Source organism: Gouania willdenowi, chromosome 12 (genome assembly GCF_900634775.1).
Source record: "Gouania willdenowi chromosome 12, fGouWil2.1, whole genome shotgun sequence".
Classification (NCBI taxonomy): domain Eukaryota; kingdom Metazoa; phylum Chordata; class Actinopteri; order Blenniiformes; family Gobiesocidae; genus Gouania; species Gouania willdenowi.
The window spans coordinates 21,811,311-21,827,732 of NC_041055.1; the positions used below are offsets into that span (position 1 = coordinate 21,811,311).

Genomic DNA, 16,422 nt, shown 5'->3' on the forward strand with positions numbered 1-16,422 from the left:
AAGGAGGATGGATTTTGTGTTCAAATAAGCGGGGATAGTCGTTTTGGTGAGTACAAAGCTTTTTTTTCTTCTTTTTTTCCTATATTTTTGTGATTTTATTTCGTAAGCCCGGTCTTGACGGTCTAGTCGAGTGGTCTGCACCGTGCCGCGCCGGGCGCAGCCTGCGCTTTACCGTCAAAACAGAGCCCACACTGTGCCCATACCTGGCGCACCTGTTACTTCAGTGAAGGGACTGAATTGTTTCACTTTAATCTATATCAAACGTTCAAGGAGTAGGCTACACCATTTCAACACTGTCGGAAATGAATGAATGAAACTGCTTTACGGGTGCGACAATGTGCTGTTGCCTTTTATTTTTAAGTTGTGACAGTATCCAAGCGATCATATACTGTAACTTTTACTTTACTACTCTTAATTGTTAATACGGATGTATTGATTTTAAATGCTCCGGAAATAAAGTAGTTGTACTCGACTGTTTGTTTCTGTATAAATGTATGGTTTGGAGAGACATGATGTCATAATGATGGCATTAAGAGGTGGATTCATTCAGTGTAGGACATCGCTAAAGACCTAGGTGTGAAATGCACGGCACGCCACTGTCTTTTCATATTATCTAATGTGAACGCACTACATACTAACTTTGATGTCAGACTTGGTATGAGTAGTACGTTAGTATGTGATTTTGAACACAGTGTAGCCCTCAGAGATGAGATCAATAGTTTGAAGATTATTTGCTCAGTTTCATCTCCACCATAAACACAGTTTTGCTCATTGCATTATGGGATGTGAAGTCCCGTAAAAAGAAGTGTTTTTCATTCATTCTTACTGGGATTTCATGTGTTTCTTGGCCAGACAAGGAGGACGGTGATCTGCTTGACACCATTTTTGTTGTAGTTTGTTCCCGGTATTTCCCGTGATATCCCCTCCCTCCATGAAACGTTCAATTTTGGCTGTATGTGGATGATTCCATCATGTAAACACAAAAATATACATTCATCAGAACGGTGTTGAGAAGTCACTTTGGCAGAGTTTTTGAGGACCAAAACAAGAAATCAAGGTAAGAATGAGAAAAAACGCTTCTATGTATCCGTCTACGGGACTCCACATCCCATAATGCAATGCGTGAACCTTTTCCAATGATGTCAATAAGTCAGTGATTATTACAGTAGAGATCAAAACAAACTTTTAAGCGTCAATTTCAACCTTTTACATATATAATGCCTACACTATGTCTTTATCTGATTAAACATTATTGCTGTAGTAGCTTAAAAGCCTTCTTATTTTGTTCTGAGTGTTTTAGTTTGAATGGTTCTTGGTTTGTAAATGCTTGGCTCATGTAGTATGGCGATAATGCGCATTTTTGTCCCTTGTTTACCAAGCCAAGGGATGATTAAAAATGGCCACGTTTGAGTGGGTGTGAGCACATATGGGTGATTATGTATCTCTGTATTAATTATGCCCCCCCGCCCCCATGATCAGCTGCAACACTCTCACCAGTTTGGAATGTTGCAGTGAGCCAGTCTGGAAAATGATTTAAAACATGTTTTTCTACAAACAAATGAATATTAAATCACAAAGCATGTTTTACAACATTTGAAGCGACTTTGGTTCTGTGCCTTTAGCTGCAGCGGCGCTCAACTCGTTTCTATCATGACAATAGGAAGTGGGCAGGAAGTGGGCTTGCATAGTTGCATAGGGAACAGTGTAGTTAATGTTGAATGTGATCAAATATGATTTAATTACATTAACGAAACCTACAAATCCTTTGATAATCACGAGAGCCAAACAATGGAGCAGCTGCTTCCATCCATTCACCATTTTCATCATCAGGTGATGCTTTGACGGTTGTCGCCAGTGCCAAAGAGTTTTCTCATCTTACTTTATCCACTAATATATGACATCATATAACATACAGTAGATTACTGGTAAATAATTAAATCAACCTAAAAACACTTACCAAATATTTTTGCAAAGTGTAATGTTAAATAAATTAAATTAGCTGTCAAGATCGCTTTGATGCGCTGAATTATAACCGATGTAAGTTTTTTTTTTTTTTAAATAAAAACAGCTGAAATGGGTTTACTGTGTCATGTTATGTCAATGTATGAAGGTGAGCAGAGCGACTTTAGGGCCAGTGAAAAAACAGCGTTCAGCCAACAAAGGTTATGGTTCCTGGAAAAAGAAAGAACACAGTGTCTAAAAAAACTCAAACTTTACTGGTATATGATGTTACATATGTTGTTACACATTGTTACTCATATAAATTTGTCCTCTGCAATTTAACCCATCCCCTGGGGTCACAAAATAAGTAAGACATCATGGGTAGTTTAGAAGAGTTCACATTTTTGACAGAAATCTTATGTAGATAAAGGTTTGTCCTGAATATTTTTAAATTATCTACAAAAAATAAAACAATTAAATAATACAACATATTCATATTATTACTGGGACTGTTATATCCTTGTTATGAAGGACCTCCTTGGCGGAGGCAATAAATGTAATTTGGTTAAACAAAGAGTCAAATGCTGCAAACATAGAAAGACCACTTCCATTTTCAGCCTTTCACAACAAAAGCCCATAATTAACATATAATTTGAAAAGCTGCGATTGTTGGTTTTTAAACTTCGTATATTGTTTTGTAAATTTTGCACATGTAAAGCAGTGGTTCCCAGAAATTTCATGGGCCCACCATTGCAAATAATAAAAAATGTAAAAAGGCTAAAATTGTGACTATTCTTCTTCAAAACTTGTAAAAACATAAAATGTACAAGCACATATATTATAACAGTAAAAATAGAGGGTTTTTTTAGTGCATTTTCATGCCCTTTGTTTAGAAAGGCGGTTCTCGCGCCCGCCGTCATGACGAGGAGGCACACTCCTAGTTTGTGAACCCCTGATGCAAAGCACATTGAACTGCCTTGTATATGCAATGTGCTATACAAATGAATTTGCTTTGCATTGCCTTATTATTATGGAGTTATAAAAGAATATATATATTTTTTTTTGTTTTGAGGCTGTTTGCTAAGTAAATTCTGTAATTAATAAACTCTTTGAAAGTAATAGGCACACTGGGGTTTATCATTTCTCATCAGATGATTGCTTTTTTTTGGATAATTGTTTATCTATAGTAAAACCACAAACATATTTTCATAATTTAATGATTTCCTGTATGTTGTGTAGTAGGATTTCGTCTCCAATGAGCAAGTGATATCAACCCAAGCAACAATGCTGTTGTGTTTTCCATTGCTACGTTCACATAAATACAACTTTAATGCCAACATTATTTATTATTCATGGAGTCTAGAATAATTGACAATGTTACGATTAAGGCTGTCACCACAGCTTTAATGGTATATTCAGATGAATTGGGCTATAAATCAGGTAAACTGTCACTGATAGGCTGATATGAAACATAAGGAAAGAGAAAAGGTGAGGATTAGAAAATGTAGATTATCTGGAACAATTATAAAATATTGTGCATGATTGAACTGTGAAAAAAAATGTGTTAAAAAAGTCAAAAGGCAGATGCAATCACATCTCAGTACATCTCCCTCCCCTGATATTTTAATTATTAATCATTACAAGTACTCTTACATAATGCAGGGGGAGCCAAACAGGTCAAATGAACAGAGAGAGAACAATGGGTTGTGTAAAAATGTCAGTATGCTGATATTAACAATGTGTGTGTTGGTGTGTTGACAGAAATGGACGGGAATCATGGATTCTACCGACAGGTAGACGTCCAGGCCCACGCTCACTACATCGTTGCCTTCTTTGTGTTGGTGATTGGGACTGTGGGTGTGACGGGGAACGCACTCGTCATGTACGCCTTTTTCAGGTAAACAACTCATTTCTTTTACTTTTAAAATACATTATTTTGAAAAGTGTAATTTTTTTATTACATTTAATTGTCAGATTAGAAAGTTATATTGCTATTGTTGTTGTGGTCATTAAACATGTTTCATCTGCAGTAAACTCGATGTAAGGTTTTTCTCTACCTTCTTCCCAGATCTTTTAATTGAACAGCTCTGAGGAGTAGTATAATTTCAATACAATTTATTGTAATTAGTCACAAGGAAAGTTTTAGCAGGCCTGCTATTCCTGCAAACAGCTCACATGCAGGTGAGTAGAAGCAAGCGTGTGTCCAGAAAGTTGGGAGTAGACATTTTATCTTCTTGGGTTGGGTATGCCCCGTACCACGTTTTTTTGGCTGATTTATCACCATGATCCAGTCCAGCCGACTGCATCATGTGCGTGCTATTGGGGGTGGATCCACTCTTAATTCATGCGCACCAGTTCATCGAACGCGTACCTTGCGCCTGCACGTCTGATACTACATCTACATTTTCCATAGACTTCGAATGGGTACACGGGCACAATGCACAAGTCACGTCCGCATGTGTGTTTTATGTGCCTTAACATGTTAATGCACTAACACGTTTGCAGACGCCACACTTTAAAGTGTATGCACACCTACGCCACACCCAGATGACACCGAACAAACATAAATATATTAGTCACACATAGAAGCAGGTGTGGCGTGAGTGAAACTACAGTGGTCAGGCACGCTTCACTAACGAGCACCGTCTGCGTGACATGTAAACACAAAACTTTGCCAGGTGCTTAGGAGTGCAGGTCCGTAAGCTTGTGTGAGTGTTGATTATGGGGGGGTGGATCCATAGAATAGAATGGATCCACCCCCCATACTCACCACGCAGACGGTGAAGTGCGCCTTACCACTGTAGCTTCACTCACGCCACACCTGCCACTACACCTAACTACTTTAATTAGGTAAGTTTAGTGCACGTTTGGCAGGCAGGTACACATGCAATGGACTGGTGCGTATTAAGTTAGAATGAATCCAACCCCCCATATGCGTGAGCGCGCGCGCGTTGGAAACAGAGGATGTAGCTAAAGCAACAGTGTCAAAACCCACAAAAGAAAAACATTGACAAATACAGAAATAAAATAAATATCTCTCATTGATACATAAATATTTGAAAAAGAAATTATAGGAAAGCAATCATTTACTAACTTTTCATTAGTATTCCACGTAATTTAAAAAAAAAAAAATTTTTAAAGGTCTAAAATAGTTAAAATATACCAAATTCTATAATTTAATCACTGTATTGTTTAGCATTATATTTTAGATAGATTTTAAAGTTTTATTACAATTAAAATTAGTGTGTCACGATGCACACCAACAAAGATTCAACCCATAATGTTTCATTTTAAGGACTAATTAGGATTATTCAATACATGTGCATGTATAAATAACACAAGGAGCCACTTAGAGCCAATAATTTCTATTAAGGATGCTGTTCTCCCTTATTTCAGATTTTAGGATAAGCATTGACCATAAGCCTCATGGTAAACAAGGCATGATATGTCATAAAGTTAACATATGGTCGTTGGCTATCGCTTCCACAGTGCTTTACTGTTGGGTTTCCGTGCGGCTGCTCTAACGTTGGCTGCTTTGATAACGCAGAACACACTGAACACTGCCTTGTGGCAAATCCTCACATCACTTGAAAACGTATACAATAAACACTGTAGGCCTGTTTATATGACACACTTATGGCCTATTTTAATACAAAATGTCAGTTTGTTCTTGCCCTTGGTAGTACAGATGCCACAAGCTCCGACTAAAAGGTCTTCACACCAGCCTGGAGGCATTCCATAAACAGAGCAGTGATTTTCTCAGTGTTCTGGTACATCAATGTGTGGATGCAATAATTCCACCAGGGTTGGGGTCAATTACATTTTACAGTTACAATTACGGTTTCAATTACCCATGTTGAATTACAATTCAATTCCGATTACAGTGACCAGCATTTTTTCCAATTACAATTAAAATGCTAATATTTTTTATCCTAAGAAAGTCAATTACAATATAGTTCTCAATTACTAAAGTTCAATGCCAATTAATCACAATTACTGAGCCTAAAATAAATTAATAAATATAAGTTAACCTTCCACTTGCGTAAGCTTTCTGTAAATAACGCTAAAAACTAATATCTATCATCACACTTTTTTTCCTATCTATTGTTTACCTTGTTCAGCTTCCTAATCAATGAAAATATAAGTTTTAATATTGTTGTTGTGGGCATCTGAGCCTTTTTTGTGTCACTGTACTCCTCAATTTCAATTTTTTTTTTAAATGGTAAAATGTAGGAAAGCTTGATATGAAACGTATTTTAATAACTGTTAACTATATATGTGTAGAACTGCGTTACAATTTTGCGTTAAATTACAAGTCACAATTTTTATAGAATTTTCATGGCAATTACAAAGTCAATTATCTAAACTCAATTACAATGTAATGACGAATACGACAGCAACAGATTTTTAAGATTACAGTAACACTTTATATTAGAGAACACCTACTAACCATTAATTAGTTGCTTATTAGCATTAGTAAGATATTGGCTCTTAATTAGTACTTTTAATGCCTTAGTCTCGCAGTCCAAACAGAGTTAGGGTTAACGTTAACCCTAACTCTTACCTTAACCCTAGCATATTGAGATCGTAATTCATATACAACTTCCTCACTGACTACTAATAACTAATAATTCTGAGGTTATTGAGGGAAAACTCTTAGTTAATGGCTTACTGATTATATAATAAGGCCATGACCCCAATTCTGAATTCCACAAGCTACTTTACTTACACACAGTAAACACTGTTTCACCAAGATCAGATTTTAAAACTGTCATTAATATGTTCTTTTATGTGTACAAATTCTTGTCCTGTACCTCCCTTTTCTCATTATTTCCGAGCCAATAACCAAACCATGACTGCATTTGCTTGAACTTTGTCAAAAGACTGGCTGACTGTAGCATGACGATGCATGTGTCTGACTTAAATTCTGATATTGCTGAGGTGAAGGGCACTGTACTGCTATCTGAGTGACTCAGGGAATCTGCAGTTCAAAACATGTTTCTAAATTAGTCTTAATTTGATACGTACATGTGCTTTGATGCTGCTCATCAAAGCAAACACGAGGCCATAAGGCAAACTGAAAACAACAAAGAAATTAATTTTTTTAGTAGGAATATTCAATTGACCCATGCAAAACAGCTAAGATCCAATAGAGCTTATATAACAGTGTACAATGTATCAACAGCATGTGGTAAAGCTACTCCTGGGTATAAAGCATGCAGCTAAATGCAGTACAGGACTAAGTACTAGATAAAATCCAAAGCCGGACATGCTTTTTGCATTAAGGTCCAGCATCTAGTGATGCACAGATCTACAGATCTATCTTAAATGTCTCCATCGCTCGATCTCTCCTCCACTCACACTTGTTGTGTACACACAAAGACACTTATCTGCTGGGACAGCCGCTGTTTATCCGTCCTGATCGTTTCACGGAAAGTGGACATAACAAGTAGGACACTGCCTCGACTCTACCCACGATAAAGCCGATAGAGCTTAAATAATGGACATAAAAAAGGTGCAAGAGACTGTCACGCTTTAAAAATTCATTAATCCGACACCAAAGTTTGAATAGATAAACATCATTGCAAAAAATGTTATATAAAATATAAAGCTGTGACATTCTTTTCATGTTTTGAGAAAATGGTTCTTCTTGCAAAAGCTAAAGTCATATTTCTTAGAAATATGATATTCTGTGGTTCCAAGAACCTTACCTGAGTGTAACAAAAAGTAAAACCCTGATCAAGGCAGACAGTTCAGTGCTATTACTCGTATCTTACAGAAAACCAGATGCTGGGTAAATACTGATACTCTTGATTTGAGCCTATATTTATTACAATCCCAATAATAAACAGTAACTTTAGAGAAGTTCAAAGCTTTTTAGAAATAAAGAACATTCGTCCTGATAGAAAACATTTTGTAGCGGTAAACTGTTATTTCAACTTAATGCCTCACTTCTGTAAGAGTCACCACTAGTGGTGGATGGATTTTCATTTCCCTGAACATTTTATGAGAAGAGTTTACATTAAATGTATCTCTTTAACGTAAAGCTACCTCTTACCTTTAACCAAGGACACAACCTAAAACATGATCCAAAGCATAGTCAACATGTTTGATAATACCTTGAATACATATTCTTTAAGAAATGTAAATGGTACCTCGGATCTAGAAATATTTAGAGAAATTCGACAAACATTATCAAATGTCGAATATTTACTGTGAAGTTCCACGAGGGATTTCTTGTGAGGCACTGAACATTTTCACGCTCATTTCCATCTTGATATACAGTATCTGAAGTTTGGTGTAGAAAAGGTTGTACAAATGTACGCCTTGGTTTTACACACCCTTATACACTCTTTGTCCGTGAGACCTTAGGACGAGTTGGGGCCCCCCGGGTGGAAAATGACATTTTGTGTGGAATATTTCTTTGTCTGACACTATTTTTCCAAAAACCAATTTCTCCATTATTGTGTGTTTTAGCAACAAGAAGCTCCGGACACCTCCCAACTTTTTCATCATGAACCTGGCTGTCAGTGACTTCCTCATGGCCATTACCCAGTCACCCATCTTTTTTGTTAATTCCCTTTACAAGGGTTGGATTTTTGGAGAAACAGGTATTTTAAAAAGCGATGCTTACATCTCGTATTTCCAGTAATGCACCCACTGTAACGTCATTTGTATCAATTTTAAGTACCCACTTGTTAACATCAAGAACTTACTGTTGGATTTTCAGGCTGTAAAGTTTTTTATTTAGCACATAAATGCTATCAAGTGTACAGAATCGATACGTTTGTGATAACTTTATTAATATCTTTTTACAAGTAAATTCATCAGTAATAAAAAACACTTTTTTTCAATTTTCTTTAAAATAACCTCCACAGGTTGTAAAATCTACGCCTTCTGCGGTGCTCTATTCGGCATCACCTCAATGATAAACCTCCTGGCGATCTCTATAGACCGCTATATCGTCATCACCAAACCTCTACAGGCCATACGGTGGACCTCAGCGAGGCGAACCTGCCTCATTATAATCCTGGTCTGGTTGTATTCACTGGCCTGGAGCCTTGCCCCACTTTTGGGGTGGAGTAAGTACCGTAACTTCTCTATATTTCTGCCTCAGTCATGCACTTTAGGCCAATGTAAACAAGTTTTCTTCATGTGGATTTAATTTTTTTCTTCCTGTAGGTTCATATATTCCAGAAGGCCTCATGACCTCGTGCACATGGGACTATGTGACATCAACTCCCGCCAATAAAAGTTACACTTTGATGCTGTGCTGCTTCGTTTTCTTCATCCCTCTGGGTATTATCTCCTACTGCTACCTGTGGATGTTCCTGGCAATTCGCCATGCAAGCCGGTAAATACACTTTATACGTATACATATGTATGTATATGATAAAAATTTTTATATTTTAAGAGGAGGTTATTTTATTACAGTGTATTCCGCCTCTGGCAATAAATTCCAACATCTGTAGCTAATGACACGTAGCCCGTACTTAATGATATTAGGTATGTGTCTTACAAGGGAAATGACTTATTATGTCATGCCTGCTTCTCTGATCCTGACATTTTCTGTCAGTATAAGGAGTGTGCGTTGTGTGCAACCTCTGTAGCTGCTACCATATCACTTATTCCCCTAGAGCTGACTGCATCTGTTTCCTCATTTCAGGTTTGGCCTTAAAAATAAATATTTAAACAAAAAGACATAGTCATCAACATCCCACGCCTGATTGGTTGTCATTATAGCTCACAACCTTTTCCTAAATGTCCTAAATCTAAAAAGTTAGATGTATACATAAGAAAATATTATCAGAACATAAAATTCCTAACTATCCTAAACAGTTTGTAAGAAAAGCTGTCCCCTTTGAAGACGACCCAAGGGCAATAACTCTGGAAAAAATATTTACACACTTCTCATTTTCAAACTCCATCAAGCTATTGATACCCTGAAGCCAAACACCAAATTTGGTTATCCTATCTTAAACAGTTTCTGAGAAAAGCTGTCCCCTTAACTCGGATGGATGGACACACGGACGAAGCTCAAACCTATATCCCCCTTCCACACTTTGTGGCGGGGGATAATAATCAGAGAAAAAGCCACTTTGGGGATTGAGATTTTTGCAAAACTTTGTTTTGTTAGTTAATACCTCACTTTTTCCATCTAACCTAATCTGATGTAATTTTCCCAAGCCTTTGTGTGATAAAGTAGAGGGTACTTGATCAGATGTATAAAGACATTTGAGATATATACATAGCTTAGATGCTACCTCATTTTATAATATATATAAGCAAAAGGACTATTTCACTATTAAATTCTGATTTTAATATAGATCATAATTTAATTTAGCATTACTGAAGATATATACGTTAAAAGGAAAATAAAATGTATTGTATTATTGTGTGAATTGTGAAGCATATTATTTAGATCATTTGTCTGCCATTAGTTGCGGACAATATTGCAAACTTCCAGTATTTCATTGTCCTCTTTGTCTCTCCGTTCCAACAGAGAACTACGGAAGTTGGGTTCTCATGTGAGGAAGTCTGCTCTAATCCAGCAACAGTCAATAAAGACAGAATGGAAACTGGCCAAAATTGCCTTTGTGGTCATCATCGTGTTTGTGCTTTCCTGGTCGCCCTATGCATGTGTTACCCTCATCGCCTGGGCTGGGTCAGTATATTCAAACTGGCTTCCCTTTTTTTTTTTTATAAAATAGTATGATTGATAACAAGTAATGTATTCATCATTTTTCTTACTCTTGCTTACTTTCAGCTACGGAAACATCCTCAATCCCTATTCCAAAGCTGTTCCTGCTGTTATAGCCAAGGCATCAGCCATCTATAACCCTTTTATCTACGCCATCATCCACTCCAAATACAGGTAAGAAGCATCTCATTAGAGATCTTTGTTCAACAGGGACTAAATATGTTTTTTTGAAGAGATTATTTTTTCTTTCCTCAGAAACACTCTCGCAGAAAAGGTTCCCTGTCTTTACTTCCTGGCTCAGGCCCCAAAGAGGAACTGTATATCAGTGTACAAGAGTCACAGTGAGACCTCTCTTAGGGACTCCATGTTGAGCAGACAGTCATCAGTTTCCAAAACCAAATTTCACCGTTTTCCTTCCATATCTACTACAGAAACGGTAAGTTTTTATGATGCAACTCCTGAGAATTTGAAGAGAAAAAAAACAACTCAACAATATCTTGTACACCCTGTGTGAAGATTTTTCTTTAAAATAAAATGCATTCATATATGTTTTTTATATCTTGTGTCATGGGAATATTCAAAGTCGAGCACTGTTTTCAAAGACGCTTTAGTGCATACACTGACATACAAATATGAATACGTTTAAAAGGGTTCAAAAGCATGTACGCACACCAGCTGACACAAACACTCACTAACACATTAAACACACACCCTAAAGTGTTAATTCCCAACTGGTTTGGCTTCAGGACCAACCATCACCCTCGAGATATCAAGTCATGATCTAAAACAGGAGCGATGTAAAAATTAATTCTGAAAAATACTGCAATATAAACATGAAGTAATTGAGGTTTTACTTTATTTTATTTAAAAGTGCATCTTTAGAACACAGAGTCTTCAGCAGCTTTAAACCACATATTTGCGTAAAATGCCACCGATTATGAAGATTATTTACCAAATTTATGCTACCTATTGTTAAAACTGCAAATAGACATTGATACAGTATTTTATTAGGAAAATGCACAGGACCTATTGCAAATGGGTCCGCGGCCAACTTTTGGGTTCCAACCCATGATTTGAGAACGTCTGTCCTTAAAAATCCATACATGAAGGAACTATCAAGATAGCTAATCAAAAAATAATTTGGTTAAAAAAAGCTTTGTCTTGACTTCTTTATAGGAAATAATCAAACAACAACAATGAGCTATTTATCCCAGTATCACAAGCCTTTACAGTGCTGGAAACATGCTGGTATAGTATATTGTGCAGTAACTTAATTTAGTAATTAGAGTGTTGGATGTGTGTGTTCTTTTAGCAGGTTTGGAATGATGTGGAGCTCGATCCCATTGATCAGAATCCCAGTTTGATGTCTAGTTATTCAGTTAGAGCTTTACTGGACACAGACAATGAGTCGCTTAGTCAGAAGACAAGAGTCAAACAAATCCAAAGCCAGGGTCAGGTAAGGTAGGTAGAACATCTCATACTTCATATTTATTTATAGTCATATTTCAAACTCTTTTTGTTTCAATTCTGTTGTAGGTTTCCATCTCAGAACAAAAATCGCTGAACAGATGTGAGCGTATTAGTTTGCCCGAGTGTGTTGAAAGAGTAAAGCCCTCGGCTTGTGGGGAGAGCGGGGAGGGGAAGCGAGCAAGCCAGATTAAAAAGAAGAAACAAGAAGATGAGCAGGAGAAAAAGTCTGAACACAAAGAAGAAGGACAGAGCGTACAGAGCCAGCCAGCCTCTTATGATAATACTGTAAGTGTGTTTTCTTACGACACAGTCAGACAAGTAGGATCTGCCAACAGTGAGGAAAAACAAAGTAGACAAAGCCGACAGAGAGGACTGTTGCTCCATTTGCAGCCTCTGGACTGTTCTGCTCGGCTGTTTGAGTCCATGTGCAGATTTCTCTCCCCGACACAAAGAAGCTAAAGGTTGGATGTTCGTAACTGTCTGTGAAGCTGGGTGTTACAATGACAACACTGCTCTTTGTGAAACAGAAATTATCTTTTTAAGGAAGATACCATCCATCATTTTAACAATAATCTTTCACACACAATTGCCACACTGGTGTAAAGATGTTCTTATTGAGACTAGTTATCGTGCACTAAAGCCAAGAATCTATTGTGTATTTGGTGCAATTTACCGCTACTCTTAAAGCTCATGTTAAACCAAACAGTTTGTCAATGTGGTTGGACACAGCCTGTCAAAGAAGAACCAAAGATTCTCTTTTTTTCTTTTTTTTTTTAATTTCTCAGTTTTGTTGAGTAAATTAAAGTTGCAGTCCACAATCCTGGAAAGCTAGCATGATTTGAGTGAGCAAGACTTCCTGTGAACTACCCCCTCCTCTGCCCACACATGTTGAATAGCATCTGATATAAAAAAAATAACAAATTCCCCCAAAGCAAAACATACTGATCCCAGTGTTCCCACACTTTTTGCACAATGATTTTCCAAAACCTTTCCAAGATATTCTACCAAATTTTTATGACATAGTTCTTAACCACTAAGATCTATTCAAGACCATTAGAGTACAAAAATGTGTGGGCCTTACTAGTGTACTGGTGTAACAGGTAACTAACATACCTGGAGAGTGAATTTGCTTCAATTTGTGAGATCTCGTGATTCCCGCTCAATGATGCTGCCGGTACTCACTCTGAGATAACACTTTACATCTTTGGGGTTTAATATATTCTAAACATACTGTATTTACAAAACTTTTCCCAAAACAGTTAAAGCAGAACTAAGTAACTTACACTAGCGCTCCTCCTAAAGGTCCCTTTTGATTATTTCACTGTAGTAAAAACTCTGCACCCCCGCTGCCTGCCCCACTCCACAGCTACATGTGCACCTTTGCTCTCCCAAGACGGTAGCAACCGATCACTGAAAAATCCCAATACAACAGTGACACTAAGGGTGCTTTCACACATTAAGTCCCATGTGACCATGTGAACAGTATGAGGAAGAGAGACAAGTTAAATAAATGAATGATGTGGGAGTAATACGGAAGGGAGTGTGGAAATGTGTGTGATGTGTTTGTTTGTGTGCTGACAAAGCGGCTCTGAAAATAGATGGATAAATGGATGGATATTTGTGTGCGTGCTGCCTGATGGAGCGCTGGGTTGAGTGTGTGTGCATGCCTAGTGCTGCGACGACAATGTGTGAAGATTGCTGTGTGTTGTTGCTGAGCTGTCACTGCATAGAGTTTCTCCGTTCCTCGGAAAGGTCTTCTCTGCCTTTCTTTTGCTGGCTCCGTCATGATATAAGTTTGAGAAAAGTTTGTTTGTAGACAACCATGTCTGGTCATAATCCAGCATTAGTTTGTATTGGGCTGCCATAAAGCAGTACGTCTTGCCCCCGGGTCGGAGGGAGGGAAGTTGCAAGTGCGGTTTTCTGGCCAGAGACAGCAGGGAAAGATGAAAGACCCCCCAATCACCCCATAAACACTTGCATTACCCTCACAGGGACTACGAGAAGGATTTACTCAGGTGAAAGGGTTACTTAGTTCTGCTTTAAATTATTCCATGACATTTCAAGACTGGAAAATAATTTTTTCAAATTCCATAACTTTTCCAGAAATTTCATGACCGTGAGGACCCTGTGATTTGTCCAACAGAAAGACAGAAACTATCTGATTGGTTCTTTCGATTGGGAACAAATGGCAGGGATTGGTCAGAGTTTTTACAGGATTGCAGCTGCTACAGAGGTCTGATTCTGATTCCTTTTTCTGAATACATAAAAGTAGTGACTACCCTCAGGATGGAAGGGCCATTTCACCCAGAATAACAAAAAAAGGTTTCTGAACAGGATTGCGGATTCCACCTTTAAGTTAATTTGTCAACTCTTAACCTTGTTTAAAACGTGCAATACAAACGACGGCAATGCAAATGTCCTGCACTAATTCCTTCTTATGTTTTGTAAAATGTATGGGTGATGTGAAATGTTTTTGTGTTAAAAACACTACAGTTCATTGCTGATCCCTTTGTAATTCGCTAGCATTATGTTCCGTTTCATGGCTCCAAGCATTTTATAATTACCGTACTGTATATGCTACACAACCCAAGACTGATGTAGTGATTTCAACCAAAATAGGAAATGCCACGGATTCATATTCACAACCCTGCATTTACAATGTGATCAAATACAGTAAAAAGTAATATATTCTTAAAGGACTGTTTCTGCATTTTCTGATGTTTATTTCTTTGGTTTTTGACAATTATCACAGCTTTAAAAAATTGTTGCTTTAATTCAAAAGTCAAAACACACAGGGTGAAAAAAGTAATGAATTCTTACTGACATTTTAAAGTTGAAAGTTATTTTTCAATACTGTATTGTCTTTTATTGTTGGCAATTAAAAATGCTCGATACACGGCTGACAAGTTACATGTTATTTTTTTTTACCATATATAGAAAAATGGTGATATTAATTGCGTTTATGCATACAAATGAGTAGATTTGTATACATGTATTTGTAAATATATCTTATTCAAAGTGGAACAGAGATGATAAAAAATATTTTTCTGTGAATATAAAACCAGGACACTACACTCATCTGAGCTACTAGAACATCCATTAGTCCATCACTAATATGGATTTCTGTAGTGTATGATCCAATTATCAGAGGCTAGTTGAGCTACATGCCTGTTATGACGGTTTAAATTCCTTCATTCTCTTTGAACTGTCTTTGAAACATAAATGTAGCTATTCTTAGGCAGTCTGCTCAGCCAGATGTATCAAAGATAATCCAAAGGTATGTAATGCAAATGTACACGCAGCGCACACACTTCACTGCTTCAATGCCGTTGCATTAGGGATTTTGCCGGTTAGCTTCCGGTTAACTGGAAACCATGCAATATTGACATGGTGCACATTGTTTTCAAAGAATACCCAGCTGACCCACAGAAGAACTGAAACAACTAATGGTGCACATCGGAACCAGTTATTGATAATCTATAGGATTGTTTGTATCTTCTTTGTGTGTCCATTTATGGAGCAAGAAAATGGAGCAAAATAAATCAAAATGTTCTGAAAGTAGTGTATCATACATTCATGCATGCTCTGTACGCACATCTACAGTGTCACAGGCTGTGCTGAATGCGATCCCTAAGCTAACAGCTGTCACAAAGCACTGTACGCCCTGGACAGGAAGTCATTCTGCCTCAGGGCCAACACTCACAAACAATCACAATCACACACCCATTCTCTCCTGCGAGCAATTTACACTCAATTAAACAACTCTATTATGGGTTCTTTCAACTGTGGGGAGAGGACGTCAGAGAACCTGCAAACGCCTGGTCTCCACTCTCGTTGCCAGAGGTGAAAGTAATGAATTGCAAGTACTCATATTACTGTAACTGAGTTGCTTTTATGGGTACTTGTACTTTTTTTAGTATATTTCTAAATCAGTAATTGTACATGTACTTGAGTACATTTTAAAAGAAGTAATGCAATTAATTACATTTCTACACACAACTGTTACTAAGTAAATTATTATTTTTTTGTTTTAAAATGATCAACAGACATTGTGAAACTACAAAAACTTAAATAACCAGACAACAATCAAATGCATAACATCATAGCCGACCAACCAGATTAAACAGCACGGAGCCACAACAGCATTGACTGGAGCAGCAGTTTGAGAGTTCATACATGTAACTATACTTAGAGCCTGATAATGTATTTATTTATAATTAAATTAATTGATTTTATTTTATGTATTTTTGATTATTAATAATTGTTATAATAATTTTGACAAACCTTTTATTTTATACAGATGCCTTTGT

At 37.1% G+C, this 16,422-nt stretch overlaps 1 protein-coding gene across 2 annotated transcripts; it reads left to right on the forward strand.

Moving 5' to 3' along the window:
• The first annotated feature begins 3,698 nt into the window (after positions 1 to 3,698).
• Positions 3,699 to 13,155, forward strand: opn4xa (opsin 4xa). 2 transcript variants are annotated; one of them, XM_028462137.1, is made up of 9 exons: positions 3,699 to 3,838; positions 8,419 to 8,552; positions 8,820 to 9,023; positions 9,124 to 9,295; positions 10,445 to 10,606; positions 10,709 to 10,816; positions 10,898 to 11,078; positions 11,955 to 12,098; positions 12,179 to 13,155. In XM_028462137.1, the coding sequence occupies exons 1-9, from the start codon at positions 3,705 to 3,707 to the stop codon at positions 12,569 to 12,571; spliced, it is 1,632 nt and encodes a 543-aa protein (XP_028317938.1). In that variant the 5' UTR covers positions 3,699 to 3,704; the 3' UTR covers positions 12,572 to 13,155. The 2 variants fall into 2 exon arrangements, with proteins under 2 accessions (XP_028317938.1, XP_028317937.1); XM_028462136.1 differs by having other exon boundaries at positions 3,705 to 3,838; positions 11,955 to 12,103; positions 12,179 to 12,323.
• Positions 13,156 to 16,422: the final 3,267 nt, after the last annotated feature.